The sequence below is a fragment of the Rhamphochromis sp. 'chilingali' genome (assembly GCF_963969265.1).
Source record: "Rhamphochromis sp. 'chilingali' genome assembly, chromosome: 20".
Taxonomy (NCBI): Eukaryota; Metazoa; Chordata; class Actinopteri; order Cichliformes; family Cichlidae; genus Rhamphochromis; species Rhamphochromis sp. 'chilingali'.
In genome coordinates, this window is record NC_137947.1 from 20651191 (window position 1) to 20673077 (window position 21887).

Here is a 21887-nt window from a genome sequence, read left to right on the forward strand (position 1 = left end):
ACTCAGCCAGGCTTTGCTCATGTAACCTTGTCTAAATGTGCAGTGTGCCATTTCCTGGACACAGGCAGATAAGCTGTGATGCAGGACGAAAACAATACCTCTGTTATAAGCAATTCTTCCTGAATACAGAATGGCTGACAAGTGAATAGCAATGATTCACATAAATGAATGTATGAATGAGTCATCAGCTTTTCAGATGACCACCTCAGAGGCTGTCTTGACTAAAAAGGTTTGTGACTTCATTCAGCAGCGCACTACTCTTTCACACTCCCTTGTATCTCTCTCTGTCTCTCTGACACACACATACACCCACACACACACACACACACATCCCTCACAATTCACCGAGTGGCATTGTCCTGCCGAGAGATGTGTAATGGAAAAGATAAATGGAGGATAAAGCTAAGGTGACAGGACCGAGCATGCATGTGTATATGTGTATTTGCATGTGCGTGCGTGTGTGTGTGTATGTGTGCCTGCATGTGTGCACTGCACAACAGACCAGCAAACCATCTGCTCATCTCCTCTTAATGAACAAAGCAAACAGCAGGAGTCAAGGCTGTCTCCAAATCTGGAGTCTCTTTATTGGTAAGCACACACAAACATATACATACACACATCTCTGTGCTGTTTAATCTGATTATCTTTGATTGAGAACAGGGGCAAAGCAACCTTTTTAGACCTCACTCCTACATCAGTGACAGAGAAGGTCTGAAACACAATTAGCAAGCTGTTACTGAGCTCTGCTTTGCAGTCACATCTGACCACAGGCAGCCAAATAGACCTAATGGGTGGGAACTAACCAATGGGAACTAACACAACTGCATCTGTTGATGATGGGGAAAGTGCAACACTATTAGACAGCTGTTCGCCATATCTTTTCAAATGCACTACGCTTTGGATCGACTGGTTCTGGAGCTATCACACCCAGGCAAGAAGCAATACATACATTTTGATGTCACTAAAACTGGCAGCAATTTGACAATAAGACAAAGCAGGGCCTCTGCAAAGGACGTCTGGACCTTGACAAGATATGACACTGTGTGCATGACGCCAGATGACCATAAGAAAAAGTCATTAAGCTAGACTTGTGTAGTTACATCCTGCTCAAAGGCCACAGAAGAATTTACATGGGTAGCACTCTTTGAGAAAGCTGAAGTTATAAACATCTGCTGTGCTGCATAAATGCTTATTACATACCTAGGTGACAAGGTTAAAGATCAGACTTCAGGCCTTGATAATCCCCTTGGATTAGTTTATAAGATAACAGCAAGGGGGCACTGTGTAGAAAATACTGCCTTTCTGAGGGTCATCCAGCTGCAGCATCTGTACTGTTGAAATGCCTGATATTTCATCATGGATACAAAAACCCAGTTGTTATTGGAGTAGCTTTTAACCTGAGGATACAGACCTAATGGTTGTCGCTGGCTGATGGAGGTGACCCGGCTCTCAGAGATGGTGTGATATGGGTATTTGAGTATCAATATAGTATATGAGTGCCTTAAAATAAAATTGCTCTTTTGAGCAACATACAGCATTTTCTTATCATAGTAGATGCAAATAAAATTTAATTTAAAACTTTTTAATCTACGAAGCACTTGAAGCAACAGAAAACAGTGAGCTGTGGCATGTCTTCAGGAACTGATGGCAAAACGAATCAGAAAACGCTCACAGAAACGAATGAGTGTGAAGCTGCACTTATAAAAAGGGCATCAGCGACTGCCGTGCATGAGAAGGTTTTCCTGTTTCCAGATTGATAAAACCATGATGGTATTATTTTACTGTGCTTTTACTGAATCTGTTTTATCCCTTTCCTTGGTCTCATAGTAATTGATATATATATGTAAAGAACACAAACTCACTTAATGAAATTGTTAAATGGTTTGACAGACTGAACCCAGCATACACCAGATGGTTACACCAGTTGGTTTGATTTTACTTGATGATTTGCACCGTTTGCATAGTAGGTTTCAATTTCTTCCTACTGGTTGAAGGCTTTTGGTCTCAAAGTGCACAACATCAAATATTAAAAACAGCTTTCTTCCATCAGCTATCAGTCAGATAGACATATTGTAGCTTTCCTACACGATGCTATGTGGATTCTCTAAGCATGTGTTTATCTGTGATCTGTGTATGTATTGAAAATGCACACGTAAGGATGAATGACTCACTACAACAGACCAAACCTGCCTGTGGGTACAAATAAAGTAACCTGAAGCTGAACCTGAATCTGAAGTTCATCCATAAAAATGTCTGAGCAGCGAGACTTCTCCCGGGCTCAACACAGAACAACAGCGACCCCCACAGGACGAATTTCTTTTAACATTTGGGGCTTCTGCGAGAGAAACCTTTTAGCTGTTGTCGGGCTTCCGTAGCGGAGTCCTTTGCCCTGCCTTTCCTTCCACGGTTACAGCATGGATCCTGTCTCCAACTTTATTTCGGTGTTTTAGTGTCACTTTGGCGCTATATTTGGATCGACAGCCGTCGCCTGGACACCGTAACATACCTGGACGTTATGTTCACAACCACCGGTTCTCGTGGCCTTTGTAAGTATCGTGAATTTGCCGTTAAAACCACAGCGAGTCTCAACGGACTACTAGCTTAGCTACCTGACGTTAGCATTGCGCTGTCATTCATTTACTCTGAACGGTATCTATCAGTTAACGCTTCGGTTTGTTAATTAGAACCTTATGTTACACGTTTCCAAGTATTCAGTTTGTTCAGCTAAGGCCTCAAAGTTCAAATAAAGTGAATATTATGCTAACTTCGTAGTACTGAGGTGGCTGTGTGTCTATGTGTGCCCCGCCTCTGTATACAAATAAGCCCTTCCATCTTCACGACTCTTGGTAATATTTAAAGAATATTAGATAAATCGATGAACAAAGCGACGCTGTACATTGCTGTTAATTATACTGTGTGTGTGTGTCTTTGACAGACAAGGCTCCTCTGTCGAAAAGCCTTCTTCTGGTTCTAAATGGGCTAACTGTGATGCTCACCCTGCTGCCACAGTACCAAGACCTGTTTGTTTACCACCTCCAGGCTATCACACAGGAGCATCAGGTACGGCCCGGCATCTACAAGTGTGTTTGGGGGTGAAACATAGAGGGAACGCTAAAACCAACACCTAGTGCTATCTGATAGTTTACACCAGTGAAACAATAAGGATCCAGGACTAAAGACCCTGAACAAACACACCTTGTCTCGGAGGACAGACACCAGCTTTGTTGGTCTTTCTGAAGTTTTGCTTATAGACTGTCTGCTGAAGAAATCCATTTTGCCTGTTGAACTGCAGAATAAAGCGTGTGGAGTAAATTTCCTGTTCCAAGAATTTGCATGTATCCTGGCGATGCAGAAAATACATAAATGTTGTTTATGCTTGTCCTAATTTGTCACCATATTTGTTTTACACAGCTAATAGAACACAGGTTAAAACAGATTAAGTTTGTAGGTTATTTATCACAAAGAATAATCAGTCAACAAAGTTACTTTCTTACTTTTACTTTCTTAACTGAAAGTTAACAAAGAGATGTCCATGCTTCCTGCTTCAGGGGGTGGGACAGTGTTAAACCTGAATATACTGAGTAGCATGTAAGATCCCGAAGCAGAAAGCATGGGTTGACAAAGAAAGGTGATATACACTGTTGTCAAGCCTGCTTACACAAACCCTGGTTATGTTGCTCAGTAGTACACCATCAACCATGCAGAAGTGTGTGGTGTGACAGGAATTATCTTATCGTCATATGTAATGACCTGTTATCACGAAACTAAAATTCCCCATTTAGGTCACATGATTACATCTGAGTCTGAGCTTGGGGAGATGTTATTTGTGCTAAGAGAAGTTGCTAAATGGATTTTGAGTTTGTTTTTTGTTTTTAATAAAACCTTTGTTGGAATTTATGGTAAAATGTACTAGTATTTGGTTCAGAAATGTGAGATAGTATGCCAAATTTGGGACACATATGTATAATATGTGTAATATATACATAAAAGGCATTATTATACAGGGGTTTATTTGTTCTTCGTATGTTTTGGATGCAAGTGTCTGTGTATGACTCTTCCGTCCCTTCTGTTTTAGGTGTGGAGATTATTGTGTGCCAGGCTGGTGTGTCTCGATATCAAGGACTCATTCTGCAGCAGTTTGCTCATTTACAACTTTAGAATCTTTGAAAGAAGGTTTGGCACCAGGAAGTTTGCTGTAAGTATAAAAACTATTGATAGATAAAAACATTTAAGGAAGGAGTGTAACCAGAGATTTAGCTGAACCAGAGTGAAGAGTGGATGGTGCTGTATAAAGCGATTAAAAATTATTCCCCAAATTGGCTCAGGCGATTAGAGGATCATCAGGGGGTCCTTTTGTCCCTCTGTGGGGGGATACGCCCACTAGGTTTAAATCTGGGACTCCCCACCATTTGACCTTAGAACTGAAGAAGCTTCTCGGATGAGAGGTGAAACGTCTTCAAGCAACTTAAAGAAGTCCAGACGCTTTTCTTTGCAAGCTCCTTTGACTCTCCAAATTAGAATTATTTCATAGGTGTGATCATCAGTCAGAATCAGTATGAGTTTCATCTCAGTTTTGAATTCACCTTTTAGGGAAGAAAATGCATAACTTCCTCATTTAGGTGGCTTTGTGTTTGTGCAAATGTTTTTAGACTCATGGGCTGCATATAAAAGAGTGATTTAACATCTCTGTATGAACAGTAAAGATAAATTAGAAGTGCCTTAAACCTCTAGTCTTTGTAATGGCCACCAATAAAAAGAAGCCTGATTGTAGAAGTCTGTGGAAAAGTGAAACTCCCCAGCTGTGACTTTAGATAGAGACCAGGTTTATGGTCTCAGTCACTTTTAACTCATCTTATGTAATACAGTGTGAAGGGGTTTTTTTTTTTCTTCTTTTTTTTTATAGGTATGTACTGCTCTGATAATCTTATATGGTGCTCTTTTCTCCCTTTACCAGTCGTTTCTTTTTGGTACTTGGTGTCTTTCTGCATTGATGGATTTCTTGCTGGCAGAGGCTTTCCAGTTTCTGTTTTACTATGAGGTGGAAGAACTGCCTTCGGGACTGTAAGTAGACTTTATTATAACGCACGTGCAGCATCACTAAAATAAAAGTAGACTTTTTCAGTTTTATGGCCTGCGACAACAGTTTTCATGACATATTTTGTTTCATCATTCATGATGTATTAGATAATCAGTTTACAATCCACCTCCACAAAAGAGACAATGGCAGTTTTATTTACATACATGTAAACTTAACATAAAAGATCAAAATGCATAAAAATCAATATAAGTTCACAAGGGAGCCCAAACCTCAATCCTCTTGATTTTTCCCTCTCGCCTCCCACAGGCTTGCACCAGTCTTCTCTCTGTTTGTGCCTTTCTACCTGTCGATCCCCAGGATGCCAGTCACACAGGTACTGGGTCGCATCCACATCACCAACAAGTCCCTGGTCTACATAGTAGGCTTACAGGTAAATCCCTATGGACACGTGGAAGTCTGTTTCACTTTTAAGTTTGAATTCTTACTAATCTCTGTTTTATCATCCTGTTCTTTGTGATACAGCTGCTGACTTCCAGCCCTTTTATGTGGCTCCTTGCACTCAGTGGATTGGTGAGTAAATAAATTCTTCTTGTCTTTTGAATGTATATCTAGCATGTGTACCAGCATTTAAAACATAATAAGCTATTCATGACCAGGAGGGATAAATAATGGTGATCATCAAGGACTCTGTGTGCAGTATGAATCAAGGAAATCAAAATCAAAGGATATAAGCATTTCAGTATTAATCAAACAGTTGATTGATTGATTGATTGATTGATTGATTAAAATATATATATAGTCGTGTGAGAAAAAAAGTCTGCCTACATTCAGTTCCAAGGTTTTAATGTAAGTCTATAATTTATAAGTAGTAACAGATGCTAATCTAAGTGTGAGCACCTCTATAAAGGCAGAAGGTTTGTCAGTGGAGCATTCAGGTGTCTGTTAATACAATGCCATGGAAGAATGACATCAGCAATGATCTTAGAATAGAGAATGTTGCTGCACATCAATATGGGAAGGCAAATGCAAAACGATTTGAAGTCCATCATTCTCTAATGAAAGATTATTCACAAGTGGAAAAAATTTCATACAACAAATTCACCCAAGGTCACATGATACAATGCTCAGAAAAATGACAAAACACCCGAGAGCTAGATCTCAGGGCTTAATAACCATATTAAATGTTAAAGTTTATAACTGTACAGTTTAAAAAACTCAGAAAATATGGCTTCTTTGGAAGAGTTTGCTAACACATCTTTAAAAAAAAAGGCACGGACTACTACAATTTAAGGTCCTGCATAGGCTCCATCTGTCTAAATTGAAGGTTTCAAGGATGTTTCCAGGGGCTGACTCAAGATGTGATCGATGTGGCCAGAATTCTGCCTCATTGTCACATATGTTTTGGACATGTCCTAATATCGCTACCTACTGGTCTAAAATATTTAAAACTCTGTCTGATATTTTTAAAAAACAACTCCCCCCAGACCCAGTAATGGCACTATTTGGTGTAGCTACAGTTAAAAACTTAAATAATAAACAAATTCGTGCTCTGAGTTTTATAACATTGCTTGCAAGACGCCTTATACTTCTAAATTGGAAAAATAAAGCCCCCCCCCAACTCATTCTGCTTTATTAAGAGACACAATGTATCATTTACAGTTGGAAAAATTAAATTTTCATTAAGAGATAATGTTAAATAGTTCTACCTAATTTGGCAACCCTTTATAGATTACTTTAATAAGTAAAACTGGGAGGTATGGCCTCCTCCCATATCTGCTCCAAGATTATATATATGGGTCTACGCAGGTGTTGTTTTTTTTTCTTTTTTTTTTTCTTTTTTTTTGGGGGGGGGGTTCGTTTGTTTTGGGTTTTTTTTTTTTTTTTTTTTTTTCCCCTCTCTCCCTCCTTTGAATATACTTATTTAGGATAATAAATGTGTGTGTATAGACATAGATATGATTGTTTATATAATGGTAGTTATATTTTATGTAAAAAGGATGGGGAGAGGAAGGAAGGGAAGGGGGAAAAGAGGGGAGGGGAAGGGAAAAGGGGAAAATAGAAAAAAAGAAAAAAAAACTATGTCAATGTAAATGAGATATATACTTTGTTGCCTGATTTGAATAAAGAAAAAAAAAGACATGTTAGCAGAGCTTGTGTTTGCAAAGTTGCATCTAAAACAAAGACTGCTGGAGCAATGTTCTGTGGACAGACAAGAGCAAAGTGGAGATGTTTGGCCATAATGCACAGTTCCACATTAAGCAAGTATCAAACACAGCATACACGTCTCATTCCAACTCTCAAATACAGTGGTAGAGGGGTGATGATTTGTTTTGTTGACCATCAAGTCTTCTGTATACCAAAGTATTCTAGAGTCAAGTGTGAAGCTATCTGTCCAACTGCTAAAACTTAGCTTAGCTAACTGTGTCAGGCAACAAGAGCGTGTTCCCAAAGTACAGCAATCACCCACAAATTGGCTGAAAAAGAAAAAAATCAAGGGGTCGCAATGGTCCAGTTAAAATCCAGACCTCAACTTAATTGAAATGCTGTGGCAGGATCTTGGAGAGAATACTCACAAACCTCGATGGACTGAAGAATCATTGTAAAGAAGAGCTTCCCAGAAATCCTCTGCAAGGAAGTGAGAGCCTGAGCTATTGAATCATGATATGGGATTTTTTTTTTTCAGACACTGGTTCTCCATTTTGGCTTAAGTTTTGTTAAATAAATAATGATTAGGTGTAATATGACACACGTTCTTCATCTCAGGCTGTATTATTATGATTTTCTTTATGCCTAAATCCTTGGAATAAAAAAAGGGGAGGTGACTGTCTTTTTCACATTACAGGGTTTTAAGATTTGGAAAGCTGATTAGACCAAGCAAAGCTTTTGAAGACATGATCATAGACTTTGACATCTTATCACTAAAGCAACTGAGGAAAATAAACAAAGGATTTATTGGAGAGGCACATTTTTTTTTATTTTTAACTCGAGCTTTACTTACTGCCCTATACTAGTTTATATCTGTGGAAGCACTTAATATTGTTCCTTACTTTCTACTGTGTAATTTAATCTTTATTCAGTAAAGATTGCTATTTCTGTATTATGTCCACATGTGCTTTTATAAATATGCCTTTCAGATCTCAGGTGGACTATACCACTCCAGTGTCCTACGGTTACAGAAGATCCTGTTTGTCCCCATCTGGGTGTCTCGTATTGGACAATATATTCTGGAGCCAGTCTTTTCAAGTGAGTCCATCCTTTCGTAATAACAACAAACACAAATCCTGTCTAAATCCCTTTTACAAGGACGAGAGTTGCAGAGCCTGACGTGGGGTTGTTGTCTCTTTCTGCCTGACTTAATGATAATAATAATATACATACCTTTTAGGCATTTGACTAGTGCTGTGACACAGAGTGACTTAAAATGATAAGATGTACCGCTGTCACTGTTGGCTAATCTTTTTAACTGCTGGTTAAAAAGATTTTTACCTCTCAGCTATAAAAGGCTGATGGGATATTGTCGTCAGCTCACCAATCTATGAACTCATAGATTAAGTTTTATTAAATAATGTGTGAACAGATGGAGTTAAACCAAAAATGAGCTTTTTATGTTAATGTGCAGATTACTTTTACCTCTTAAAACATTTCCTCGATAGATTACTTACCTTTTTAATGTTCTAAGTAGCTCTTCCTCTCTAATCCCTAATGTCCCGCTCACTGATTTTTAAGCCTTTTAGAGTGCTTATCAGCCTCAAAATAGTCAGTGCTTAACAATGTCAAATTCCCTAACTGAACTATTGTTCCCTGACTGAAGTGAAACATGATAATAGTAATCTAGTTTGTTCACCACTATATAGGATATGAGGTCCTGAAACCTCTTAGAAAAACTGAATTTGTGCTAAATGATCCTTCATAGCACTTATCCACTCGTGTACAGATATGTTATGATATTTTTAAGACGAATCTGTTGTTTATATCTGTGTTTGTCAAGGCTCCCAACCTACCAGCGAGACACCTCTGGGGATGGGTGCCACTCTTGACGTTCAGAGGCAGCAGAGGATGGAGCTGCTCGACCAACAGCTGCTACTGGCCGAGTACAACGAGGCCAGGACGAATGCCAGACAACAGCCACAGGTAGATGCACACAAAGACTTAAAACTGAACCTATGCATAGACCACCCAGTTTCTCAGATATTGATTTTGCTTCTAAGGCCACATGACAGTATGAAAGAGGGAAACATGCTTACAGTTACGGTTGTAGTTAGACATTTAACCATGATCATTTAGGTAGGTAGTTGCACAAATTTGAAGTTATTAAAGTTCCTGTGTAGCGTCTGTAGGGTCCAGATATCAACTCATGCTACCAGTAGTGACACTGAACTTAGCCAAATGCAGAGCTAGTGAAAAAGAGTCAGAAAACATGAGAAGAGGAACATTTTTTAAGTCATTAAGGATGTATGCTATACAATCACTGAGCTATCAGAGTATCTGACAGATATCTGATATTGGTATTCAATTGGTTCTTGTCTAGATGGAAGTGATTAGTATTACAAAGTATTAGATACTGCTTTTGTCTGTGTATTTGTGCAGAGCGGGTTGCTACAGTGGACAAGGTTATTCCCTTCACTGAGACACAGAGGACAGAACCGCGTCCCGGTGCAGCCCCGTCCTCAGCCTCAAGCCCACCAATCCACACAGCCACCTTTTCTGGACAACTCCCCTGTAGCAGAAGAACAGGTAGACGTTTACTTCAGTGTTCCTGTATGTGTGTTTTTCTGTGCTTAAGTTTGAGCTGGTTTTATCTTGTGTCCTACAGGTTGCACGTTTAGTGGAAATGGGCTTTTCCAGGATCGATGCCCTCGAGGCGCTCAGAGCTTCAAATAATGACATTAATATGGCAACAAACTTCCTCTTGCAACACTGAGGGAAGCAGCTCAGTGAGGGGAAAGAGGTGACAGAAAGAGAAAGCAGGAACCAAAGCAGACGAGCGAAAAGCTAAGCAGAAAGCAAATAATTCAGAGTCGAAGAGAATAAATAAAGGAAAGGAGACGACAAAGAAAATTTGTACAGATTATATGAAGGCAGTGTCACTGCTCCCCTGAAGCAGTGTTAGGCTGCCCCAACAGGAGCTGAGCCTGATAGCAGGCTGATGAATGAAGTGTGAAGCACAGAGTGGATGTCATTTGCGTCATCGCTTTCTGATGGCTGTTGTAGTGTGAAACAGACGTCATTGCTCAAGGAAGGTGAGTCAGGCCTCTAACTTAACAAGATGCCTGAAAAAAAACTAAACAAAACACAAAAATCAAACAAGTCAAGAGCTTTTCTAAGAGTACATCTTAAAAATAACATTCTCCAGTCCATTGGTGGAAATAAAAGGTAGACTACTTCTTTCAAACAGAGTTGACAAATCAGCTGCCATCTCACAGGCCAACATATACAGTAGCTATGTAAAATACAGTTTGTATCCCAATGTTTTGTCCGGTGTATCCAGAGTTCTAGATGTTGATAATTGGTTAGAAATGAAAAGGGAAAAAAGTGCAAGATTTTTGTGCACTAAATGATCAGCTGTGCTGCTGTCATTTTATTTTATTTTCATGCTGGCAAAATTAAAATAAATTAGTGGGGACTCTGGAGAAAAAACTACATGAACAATATAACCTACTAAACAATGATTTAACTACACAGGTTTTACTTTTTTACTTTGGCAGTGTTTCATGGAAGTAACAGATTGCAACCCTTTCCTGCTTGAGATGTTTTAACAAAGCAGTTAGCCTGACTGAGAGATACTTAAAGAGCCAAACTCTTGTGGGGTTGGCTGGTTTCGCCCATTTTAACTCTACAAGTACTGTACAGTGTTGTGGACAGACGGGCTGTTTGCTGGCTACATGGGCTATCTCAGGGTCCCTGAGGAGACTTTTCTGTTAATGACATAATCTCAATCACATGCGAGTGCACCTACACAGACACACAGAAGGCCTTCAAGGAGGTCATGTTTCATGCCCTTGACCATTTTTGTTTCTTTATTTCATGCTCTTGTATGCACAAACACATTGAAGGGTTATTTATTGTGTCTTAACTGAGTCTTCTTTTTTTTTCTCGCTGCCAGCACATCTGTCTAATTCAAACTAAGTCTTAGAAGTCGGTTCATATTTATTATGCAATATCATGGCAAGAGGTTTAAGGCGACTATGTGTTGCATAGTCACTCATTTTTTGTATATAAATATACATGCAAGAGAAGTAATACTGCATCAGCAGTATATCGATTTCAAAGATGGATGCTAGTTTTATATTTTGTGCATAATAATATTGATAATATATGACCACTGAGAAGAGTCATTTGTGTTTGTATTTTTGGAGAGTGATTTAAAAATATATGGATGTGATGACAGAATTGTTGCATGGTCAACTTTTTGATGGACTGTAATGAATCATGTTTGGTCTGTCAAATAAATCAACTTGATGATGGAATTATGTGTTATGGTGATGAGTATTTACCTTTAAAAAATAAAAATAAAACAAGCCTGTGTTTAAAACGAGTCATAAGTTGACGAAACATTAATCCTAAAATGACATTTAAGTGTTTAGTTTGGTTTGTTGGAGTCATTAAACCATTTTTAACCCATATAACCCACATTATAACAATTTAATCTATGTAACAATTGTTGCACCATTCTCTGTAATCCCTAGACATGATTGTGTGGAATGATCCCAGTGGCTCAGTTGTTTCTAAAATAGAGTGAAATTGAAACTGAAACTGTATGCCACATTCATCAGGCTTTTCTGAACATGTCTATGTCCCTAAAAGGCCGATTACATATTTCCATCAATGAGTAGCTGAACAGGTGGACAAAGTGGCCAGAAAGCATACATTATGCATTTATTGTGGGCTTAACAGTGGATTGCTATTAGGTAATAATGCTACTTTTTAACACATGATGTATCATCTTGGCAAAAGGCTGCCATGGGCCTAGTTATCTGCTAAAAAAAACAAAACCTCGTATTTATTTTCACTGTTTTGAGTTTGTAATTTCACTTCCTCTTGAGGTATCAGTTTCTTTTTTTTAGTAGCACAAAAAGCAAAAGGAACAAAAGAATTAAGGGAGGCATGCATGAGTGGTTTGCAAAATATAAGCCATTATACATTACAAGCTAAAGCAGAAATAATGTGATTTATAAAGATCAAAATTCAGGGTTAAGATTTCTATCCTTTTGTGCATATTAGAGCAACTGTGCTGTAACTACATAGCTTTTTTTTTTTTTTAATGAAGATCAATATATATCACTTAGCTAGATGCTCAATAGGAAACCCCCAAAGTGACTGCAGCAGATATTACTTAAAATCATTCAACTGCAATCTAACAATACGCGATTCAAAAACGTTTATTCTTTTTTAAAGGTGGTCATAATTGCTGTTATTGATTTTTTTTAATGTACCTCCCCATGATAAGCTTCATTTGATCACTAGATGGAGACATCGAGTCAGACCCGTGGTGTTGTTATTGCCAGTTAGTTCTCTGCCACACCCACCCGCTCTCATTAAGTAGACAGCTCCAGCAGACAGGCTCGCTCCAGGGTGACTGAATATCAATGCAGAGAAAATATGCACGTCTTCACACCAAAGAGTTTTAAAATCACACAGTTCATCAACTAATAACTAAAATAAATAAATAAAAATAAAGGACAGATTATACTTTGGGCCACCTAAATTTCTCACCACACGTTTATTGGACTTGAAATCCCATCAGAAATATTGTAGAGATGCCATTTAAAAAAACCACAAAACAAAACAAAAAACCCGAAAGACCTCCTGAGCTCACAGTGACACAGTTTTATTCAGCCTCAGCTGATATATAAACCAGTCAAGCGGTGCGACTTTTAATGGCTCCTGAATTGAAAAGCTGCTTAAACCTCAGTGATTGAGATCTCTTTGTGCTACTGAGGTTTAATTAAAGACAATGATTAATAAGAAACAAAACTTCACGGACAACCAGCCTCATTATGGAGATCCTTTTGTGAAATGCCCATTTAATGCACAACATTAATCACGCATTGTTTATAATCTGGAGTTTTGGGAGATTTTTTTTTTTTTTTTGCTTTGATCTCATATGTTTATATTAAAAACCCCGCTTTTAGCCAGGAAGATCAGCAGCAATAGTAACAGAAAGATGACGTAGATCATAGCTACATTCAGGGGGTTTCTCCTTGTCTGGCAGGAAAACCACTACCATTTATAGTACAGCTGACTGTGACCTTGAAGCATCAGCAGTTGTGTGGGGATATTTGTCATTTCAGTTAAGCTGCCTGTGACTCTGTTAAACAATGCCTACTCTATTGTACATCATGATATACTTTAACTTTATGATAGGCTGTAATAGGAGCAGAGTCAGCTGTGTCCTTGTGTTACTGCAACTGCAGCTGCAAGTTTTAGTTGGTTATTGGTGCAGATTAGCTTTTCAGGTAAATTGCAATAAGCATTGGGATACAGACATAGAGTTAAATGCATTGATTGCCTTGTTAGAGTTGAATGAGAACATTGATACCACTCTTTACTCTGTTGGTTTAGTAGCTAAAACAAAGAAAGACTGAAAGTGCTGCCACCTCCACTGAGTAAATAAAAACAATGATGTTTGAAGATGACATTGTGACTTAAAATGAGAGTATGGAGCAGGTGGAAGAGACCCTGGAAATGTGGAGGTATGCTCTGGAGAGAAAAGGAATGAAAGTCTGTTGAAGCAAAACAGAATACAGTTTTATGTGTGAATGAGAGGGAATGGTAAATGGCCTGTATTTATATAGCGCCTTACTAGTCCCTAAGGACCCCAAAGCGCTTTACATATCCAGTCATCCACCCATTCACACACACATTCACACACTGGCGATAGCAAGCTACATTGTAGCCACAGCCACCCTGGGGCGCACTGACAGAGGCGAGGCTGCCGGACACTGGCGCCACCGGGCCCTCTGACCACCACCAGTAGGCAACGGGTGAAGTGTCTTGCCCAAGGACACAACGACCGAGACTGTTCAAGCCGGGGCTCGAACCAGCAACCTTCCGATTACAAGGCGAACTCCCAACTCTTGAGCCACGATCGTCCGACACAGGGAGAAAGGTGTATCATTGAAACTGCAAGGGGTAGAGGTAGTGAAGTTAGATGAGTTTAAATACCGGGGGCAAACCATTTAAAGCAATGGACAGTGTTAGAGAGAGGTGAAAGGCAGGGTGGAGTGGGTGGAGATGAGTGCCAGGGGTGATTTGTGACAGAAGGATGGCAGCAAGAATTAAAGCAAAGGTTCACAAGATGGTAGTGAGACCTGCTAGGATGTATGATTTGGAGACGATGGCATTAACAAAGAAACAGGAGGCCATGCTGGAGGTGGCAGAGTTGATTTTCAGTGTGATCAACCAGAATGGACGGGATTAGAAATAAGTATAGAGGGATGGCCAGGTTAAGTTGTTCAAAAATGAAGTTAGTAAGATTGTTTGTTTTGCAGAGGAAGGATAGTAGATATACTGGGGAAAGGATTTTGACTATGGAGCTGCCAGATAGGAAGAGGAAGACCACAGACAATATTCATGGGTGTAGTGAACAGTATTGGTCAAGTTACTTGAAAAAAGTAATCAGTAACTAATTACTGATTACTTCCCCCAAAAAGTAATCCCGTTACTTTACTGATTACTTATTTTCAAGGGTAATTAATTACTTAGTTACTTAGTTACTTTTTAAAAACACGATTTACAACCTGAAGAGGTGATAAAGCGATAGAGCTTTCAGCCCAATTCTACTTTTTCTGCATAATCCATCATACAAAATGTAATCAAATGGAAAAGTCTCTTTTTAAAACTTGTTTTATCAAGCACTCGGTGCTTGCTTGGAAGTTTAGGGGGTTTTTTTCGCTGTAAAAAGAAGTTTTCTTCCCACGCACAGCGGACACTAATGTTTTTGTCACTTTTTATGGAATCAAACTCAAAGTAAGGTCAGTACTTCCACGCTTTAAACGCTGCACGCTCATACTCTCTCCCACAATCGATATGTGATCCATTGTTGATCTGCACACAGCTGTTGTCACTAACGGCGCACTCGCTTACGTCACTGTCGTGAGACGTTCTCGCAAAAAAATCATGGTTTTAGTAACGCAGTAACGCAGCGTTCCTACGGGAAGTAACGGTAATCTAATTACCGTTTTTGCAATAGTAATCCCTTACTTTACTCGTTACTTGGAAAAAGTAATCAGATTACAGTAACGTGTTACAAGTAACGCGTTACTGCCCATCTCTGGTAGTGAATGAGGAGAGAGAGGAGGACACTAGGGATGGGGTGAGATGGAGGCAGCAGATCTGGTGTGGTGACTCCTAAAGGGAGTCATTGAAAGAAGAGTGATCCAATTTGTGTCACTACATAGCTTTGGAAACTGTAAAAAGCAAAGATAGAGGGTCTATTTTTTCTACATTTTTACATCAGAAAGCATTATGTGGTTACAAGAGATATAAATGGTTGTTCGAACTGATAATATAATTCAATTCAATTTAGGGTCTTCATGACAAAGACATTACCCAAAGCCTGCCATACCACACTGAAGCAGGTTGCTTCGGCAAAGCTGTGCTGATGTGTTTCTTTGATTTAGGACAGCAGCATAGTTCTGTAATGACAGACAGATTGAATGTGTAAAACTGAAACTGAGACATACTTTACTATTTCTTTTTCCTCAAGACACCTCAGGCATTTTGTCACGTTGTCTAAATTAATTCAGAATACACTTGTTCTCATTCACACTTGAACAATGAACAATTCAGAGCTACTTAATAATCCAGCAGTTTCACAGGTCAGCCCCACTGGAGATCAGGTTATGTTATATGTGATCCATGACCTAAAATGGGTTTGACAGTAATGTAAAAGTAATGCCTAGTTTTAGACCTAATAAATCCTATTTTTGTTAAAAAATAAAAACAACAACAAACAAACAGTTACCAGGCTTCTGCAGGAAAATAGCTAACGTCACCTTGTAGAAGTGAAAAATTAATATAAAACACACACACACACACACACACACACACACACACACACACACACACACACACACACACACACACACACAATAAAGCTGTGTAGGAGAGCAACCTGACCCATTTTTTTAATTACTGGATTCATCCAGTTCAAATTAATTTATTTATGGGGAGAAAGGGCATTGTTTACCCACTAACGTAATGTGTTAGCGTTTATGTTTCGGCGTGACTGAATTGGTTGCTGATGGCCCGCGTGTATCACTTCAAACACCCAGAGGCCATCACCAGCTCTACCGATGTCTCCGTTCTGTTGCCATGGTGAGTGCATGCCGTTTTGTGTGGTTGCCATGGGGACCCCGTATTACAGCCCGCTGCCTGCTCTCTTCATGTTTCTGCACGATCATTTGTATGCCTCCTGTAGGCTAATGCTTTAACAGACATGCACAGGGAAGTGCCCTGAGGGAGCGCCTTCTGCAGAAACACGCCCAGGTATCCCTGACGTTGTTTAAGATGAAGCTAAAAAAAAAAGGGAGGTTGGGGGGATGGAAGTGTCTCACTGTGACTTTGCATGTCTCATAACTAAAATATGAAATATCAGCTGTATGAGTGTAATGTTATACAGAACAATGCTGTCTCTTTTTCTTTCCCACTTGCCAGTCCATCATTATGGAAGGCAAGAATGCCAAATGTCTCCCACTAATATGGTAATAATATTCAAGCTTATGCGCTTTGAGATAATGACATCATTTATTTGCTTGTTTCCCTCTAACAAAAAACACTGACCATGTCTTGTGCACTTGCTGCTTGATGTGTCTTTGCAGCAGTACTGCACGTACTCGTGTATGTCTGCCTGCATGTACGCACTTGAGTGCTCCGCGCACCACATGTGAGATTGTTCTCATCTCATTCCTAGGGTAGAGAGTGAGCGGCAAAGGCCACTGATGTTCTGCTCTAGTCTTTTTTCTTTTTTTTTTTTTGGAAACTTCATAGTTAATGGGGCACAACTGTGTACCTGCCTGCAGGCTATTCAGAGGTTTGGCATTTCACTTTCATTGTGTGCTTGGTCCTGTGTGCCACTTATGGTCTGTTTAGTCTGTGCTTGTTTTGGTTACGTCAAAAGAAAAGCAATCTTCTTTAATCATTAGGGCTCGGCTAGGTTCACATTGGAATCTGTGGTTTTGTTCGACCTGTTTTTCATCTTCTAGCCATGATGACAGCTTGTTGTTGTGCAACTTTTTCCCCCCCTTTTTTCTTTTGCTTTGGTTTGTTGACATCGCTCAGTACAGCTGCACCTGGACCTGACCAAGCCCAATTATAAGAAACCCCACAAAATCCAGTAATTTGCAACCATGGGATACAAAAAACCAGTAAAAAACACCATTTACACCATTTACTCTGTCTTCAGTCACATGTGACTAGCAGCTTTCACTGAATCGAGCTTATTCTTATTCATGTCTACAAGTTTCGTCCTTCCTCTGGGGCAGATGAACAGCATTTGTGTTTCACTGAAGGCATGATCATCTCCCCTTTTTATAGTGTGACAGGGAGGAGATTAATTTGAGGTGACACCTAGATAAACATGTGCAGGAAAATTCATATTACAACCATGCGTGTTTTTAAACTGGTGGAGAAAAATACATGCAGGCACAGGGAGAACATGCAAACCTTGATTACACCACCATTTGGTTAAGTGGTGATTGTATATTGGCCATAGCTGTGAATATAAGTGGTTGTCTGTCTTTATGTTGGCCCTATGATAGACTGGCAGCCTATGCAAGGTGTAAACCATCTCTCATCCAGTGATTGCTGGGATTCACTCCCCATTACAATAAATTGGATGAGTGGCTACGAGAATAAATGGATGCATCAGAATTAGCTTTTAGGTTTTTTTCCCCCCACCACCTGAAAATGCAACTGTCCTACACAGTGTCGTCTAAAAATTCGGAGCTTTTTCTGTTATTTCTTTTCACTATATTTTACCTAGAGCTGGGCGATAGAACGATAACGATATGTATCGCGATATAACTTTTACTCGATAGAGAAATTAAGCTATCGCGATAGACCTCGCCGCTCTTGTCCTCAAAAAAAAAAAAAGGTCAGCCAATCCAAATTAAGTAGCGCAGAACCGAACCAATCACAGCCGCAGCGTCACGTCGCGTGACTTGTTACGTACAGCACAAGTGCCAAGCCGCACGTGTGTTTGTTTGGGAAGCAGCCAGCGGGTAATGGAGCCAGCGCGTAATGGAGGAAATGAGTGTGCCGACTAGAAAAATCAACCGAGCGTGACCGAAGAGAAAACAGATGATGGTTCCAATGCCGGAGAGATTGTTGAACGGAAGAGCCAAAGAAGTTCCGTAGTGTGAAGGTATTTCGGCTATTTCAAGTCTGACAAAAAACAGAGTAGCGGGCACTGCAAATTGTGCCGAAAGCAAGTCTGGAAATACAATAAACTGGTGCATGCGTCACACTGTGCGCCACGTTATTGTTTCGGTGAAATGAATTTCTACAATACTGTTACTGTTAATTCTACTCTCTGCAGTGTTTAAATGCTTACATATACACACAGTTACTGTCCCTCCACACATACGACTCGGTTCTGCTTCTATGCCCCAGCTTTGTTTACTTTTTCCCACCGAGGCTTCTAGACTTCTGATTGGCCAGCATTTCGGCACGGTTAGGAATCTAGCGCCACCTGCTGCTTTGGCATGTTCATAGCAGCGTTTTCCTTCATTTCTGCCTTTATGTGTGGACGGGATTATTTTTTAAAACGAAAACGGAAAATCTCCGTTTTCAAAAATACCCGTGTACGTAGCCTCAGTCTCTGACTGGAAGCGCTAATTCGTCATTCGGCTTTTGTCAGACTAAAGTAACTGTTAAAACTGTTTGAAAAGCTCAGCTATACAACAAGGAGAGATTGAGAATTTCCTTTTAGTTCTCAGTTTATTTGATATTGACAAAAGTTAGTCAGTTTTGTCTGTTCTTCTGTAAAACAAACTAAGATTTATTTTTAGAATTAATATTTTGTTTCTAAGTGGAATTGACAATTTAGTCTGTTTCGTTTGTTCTATTTTGAAACTTAAACGCTTTAGTGGCTGCCTTTTGTGTAGTTTGCAATATTTGCCTTTATTTATCTGAAAAAGTCTCATGTTCCTTAAGTACATCTACCCTGTTGAACTTATTATGGGGAATAAATATTTAAATAAAAACAAGCTGCTGATTATTTCACATTTTACTTGTGAGCAACGGCACATTTAAATCTTACAAATATAGTTATTTGGCTTATATCGTGATAGATATCGTTATCGCCTGAAATGAAAAAAACATATCGTGATATGAAAAAATCTCATATCGCCCAGCTCTAATTTTACCCACAATGAATTTCTAATACACCACAGACACGCTCAATAAATCTAACATTTGCTGGATGTTGACCAGCATGGAAACACTGTGTGGTACTCTCTTGCTAATTTATAAACTATACCTTGCTCTTTCAGTGCCCCTGCACAGCACTGAATACACTCCCAGGAATCTCTTGGTGTCCTCTGACCTTTAGTTAGGTTCACTTCCTCTGTAATTGTACACACACAAGGTATGGCATGAAGGCATGCTTCCTGCGTGAGTGCATTTATTTTTATGCATCTGTGCATGAGTGCATGCTTGTGTGTACGTGTGCGTGTGTGTCTATAAATATGATGAACACAAAGTTCCCATTCATGCTTGTAGTTAAGGTGAAGGTGTTAAGCTGATGAAAGCTTTCTTTTCCGCTGCTTCTCTCAGTAAACTCATACACAAACACAGCAGATCCATTACATCCGGTCTAAAACCAACTTCACTAAACAGTTCCAACATTGTCCTGACTGTGGAAACGTTCAGCTGTCAGTTCATTTATCATGGAAGCTTAGAGCTGATCCTGGTTTCTTTCTGCACAACTAATAAACAGCAGGAAGATGTTCTCTTGACTGAACAGCAATCAGTGAGGCCATCTCAGCAAACCTCTCTCCTTCTACTCTCTCATGTGTTTTCTGCCTACTCATTACTTAAACCTACCTGTGTTTGTGCTCCATCAGTCTTTCTAAGTAGTGCTAATTGGAAATTCATGCTGCCACCATCATGCTTAAGTCAGTGCAGCCTGCAGCAGCTCTACCTTCAGGGCATAAAAATATTGTTGACCTATGTTACAGGAAATCAGATGATAGAAGTAAAATTTTCAAGCAAAACATGGAAGAGGGTCTGAAATCTCTTGATCAAACTAATTTTAGTCATGTAATTCACATGAAACCTTATACATCACATTTCAGGATAAAGTGCAGGTGATAACGAAAGTACGCCCTCAGGTCCTTACAAGATCTTAAAATTAGGTCATTCCAACCACAGATGGACAGCAACACATGGCATAGCAGTGTGTGGAAAACTGAGTACATCCTCAATGCTTTCACAGTAATTACAAGGGTAAGTAGCAGCCAGGTGCTGCTAATCAAATCCACTTGATTAGGTGATCATCACAAATGTAAGCACCTCTATAAAGGTACAAGTTTTGGCAGTTTGCTGGCCTGGACCATTCAGGTGTGTGTTGATACTGTATCAAGAAGTAGCAGTAATCTTACAGAAGACATTTTTGCTGCCCATCAGTGTGCGAGTTTGCAAACAATTTAAAGTCAGTCATTCTAGGATGGCAAAGATTACATAGAGGTGGAACATTCAAGACATTTACCAATCTTTTCAGGAGTGGATGTCCCAGAAAAGGTCAGATCAGGTAATGCTCATAGAAACTGAAACTACCACAGAAACAACTGAAAGAGAATCTGGGTTTTGCATTGTCATAGTCAGTCCAGACCTCAATCAGTGCTATGGTGGGACCTTAAGAGAGCTGTGCATGAATGCCCATAAACCTCAGTGAACCGAAGAAACTGTATTTTGGCCTAGTTTTTTGTTTAATAATGTAATATGTGGTTTTAGAGCCTGATGAGGACCAGATAATATTTTTATTAAGTGTAGGAAGTAGAGATGGCACGATACCACTTTTTTATGTCCGATACCGATATCATAAATTTGGATATCTGCCGATACCGATATGAATCCGATATAGTGTTTTTTAATCAACAAAACTGTTTTTTAAATATCTTGCTGCATTTTGTATAAGTTCATACTCAAGTTTAAAACAACAACTACACTAAAGCTATTCTGTTATACCTGTATGCAAAAAAAAATCTTTCATAGTTCAGCAATACTGATCAATCTAATAAACTTAAACCTACACCATCCTCCCTATTCTGGTATTTTAAAGAGTACTTAGCATAAATATTAAGCAACCTAACTAATAGGGTTCCAACTCCCAGCAACAACAAAAATAAAAAAATAAAAAATAGGGAACCACCCCTCACGCTCCACCTCATGATGCTTAATCGACGTAATCAACCTTAATTTGATGCAGTGTGAAAAAAAATGCACAGAAATCAATTATTTTTCAAGAAATATTAAATAGATTCAACATCTTTCTTCAACAAAATTGCAGACTGCACAGATGGTACCTTCCCAAAGGGAAAAAGTACTATAGCTTACTAGGGTATATATATTAGACTTAATAGTTACTATATACAGTAATTGACTTCTATTCATTTTACATCAAATTAAAACTTTGGGTGTCAGATAATTATTTATTAAAAGCTCGACATTTTAAATGAGAATAAGAAAGAAAAGTATGTCTTTGTGCCCCCTTTTCCCTGTTAATGCCCTATCGGCCCCCCTGGCTAAACTTTGCTAGATCCGCCCCTGCACAGTTACCAGCGTCAGCTACGTAGAAAAAGATCCTCGAGTAGAAAGTAATATTAAATACATTCTAACAATAGCT

General features: G+C 39.2%; 1 protein-coding gene across 1 annotated transcript; it reads left to right on the forward strand.

Moving 5' to 3' along the window:
- The first annotated feature begins 2356 nt into the window (after positions 1-2356).
- On the forward strand, positions 2357-11570 carry ubac2 (UBA domain containing 2). The gene is made up of 10 exons (XM_080869870.1): positions 2357-2546; positions 2936-3060; positions 4076-4195; positions 4955-5061; positions 5345-5468; positions 5561-5608; positions 8173-8281; positions 9027-9169; positions 9626-9772; positions 9852-11570. The coding sequence occupies exons 1-10, from the start codon at positions 2516-2518 to the stop codon at positions 9957-9959; spliced, it is 1062 nt and encodes a 353-aa protein (XP_080725996.1). The 5' UTR covers positions 2357-2515; the 3' UTR covers positions 9960-11570.
- The last annotated feature ends 10317 nt before the right edge of the window (positions 11571-21887 follow it).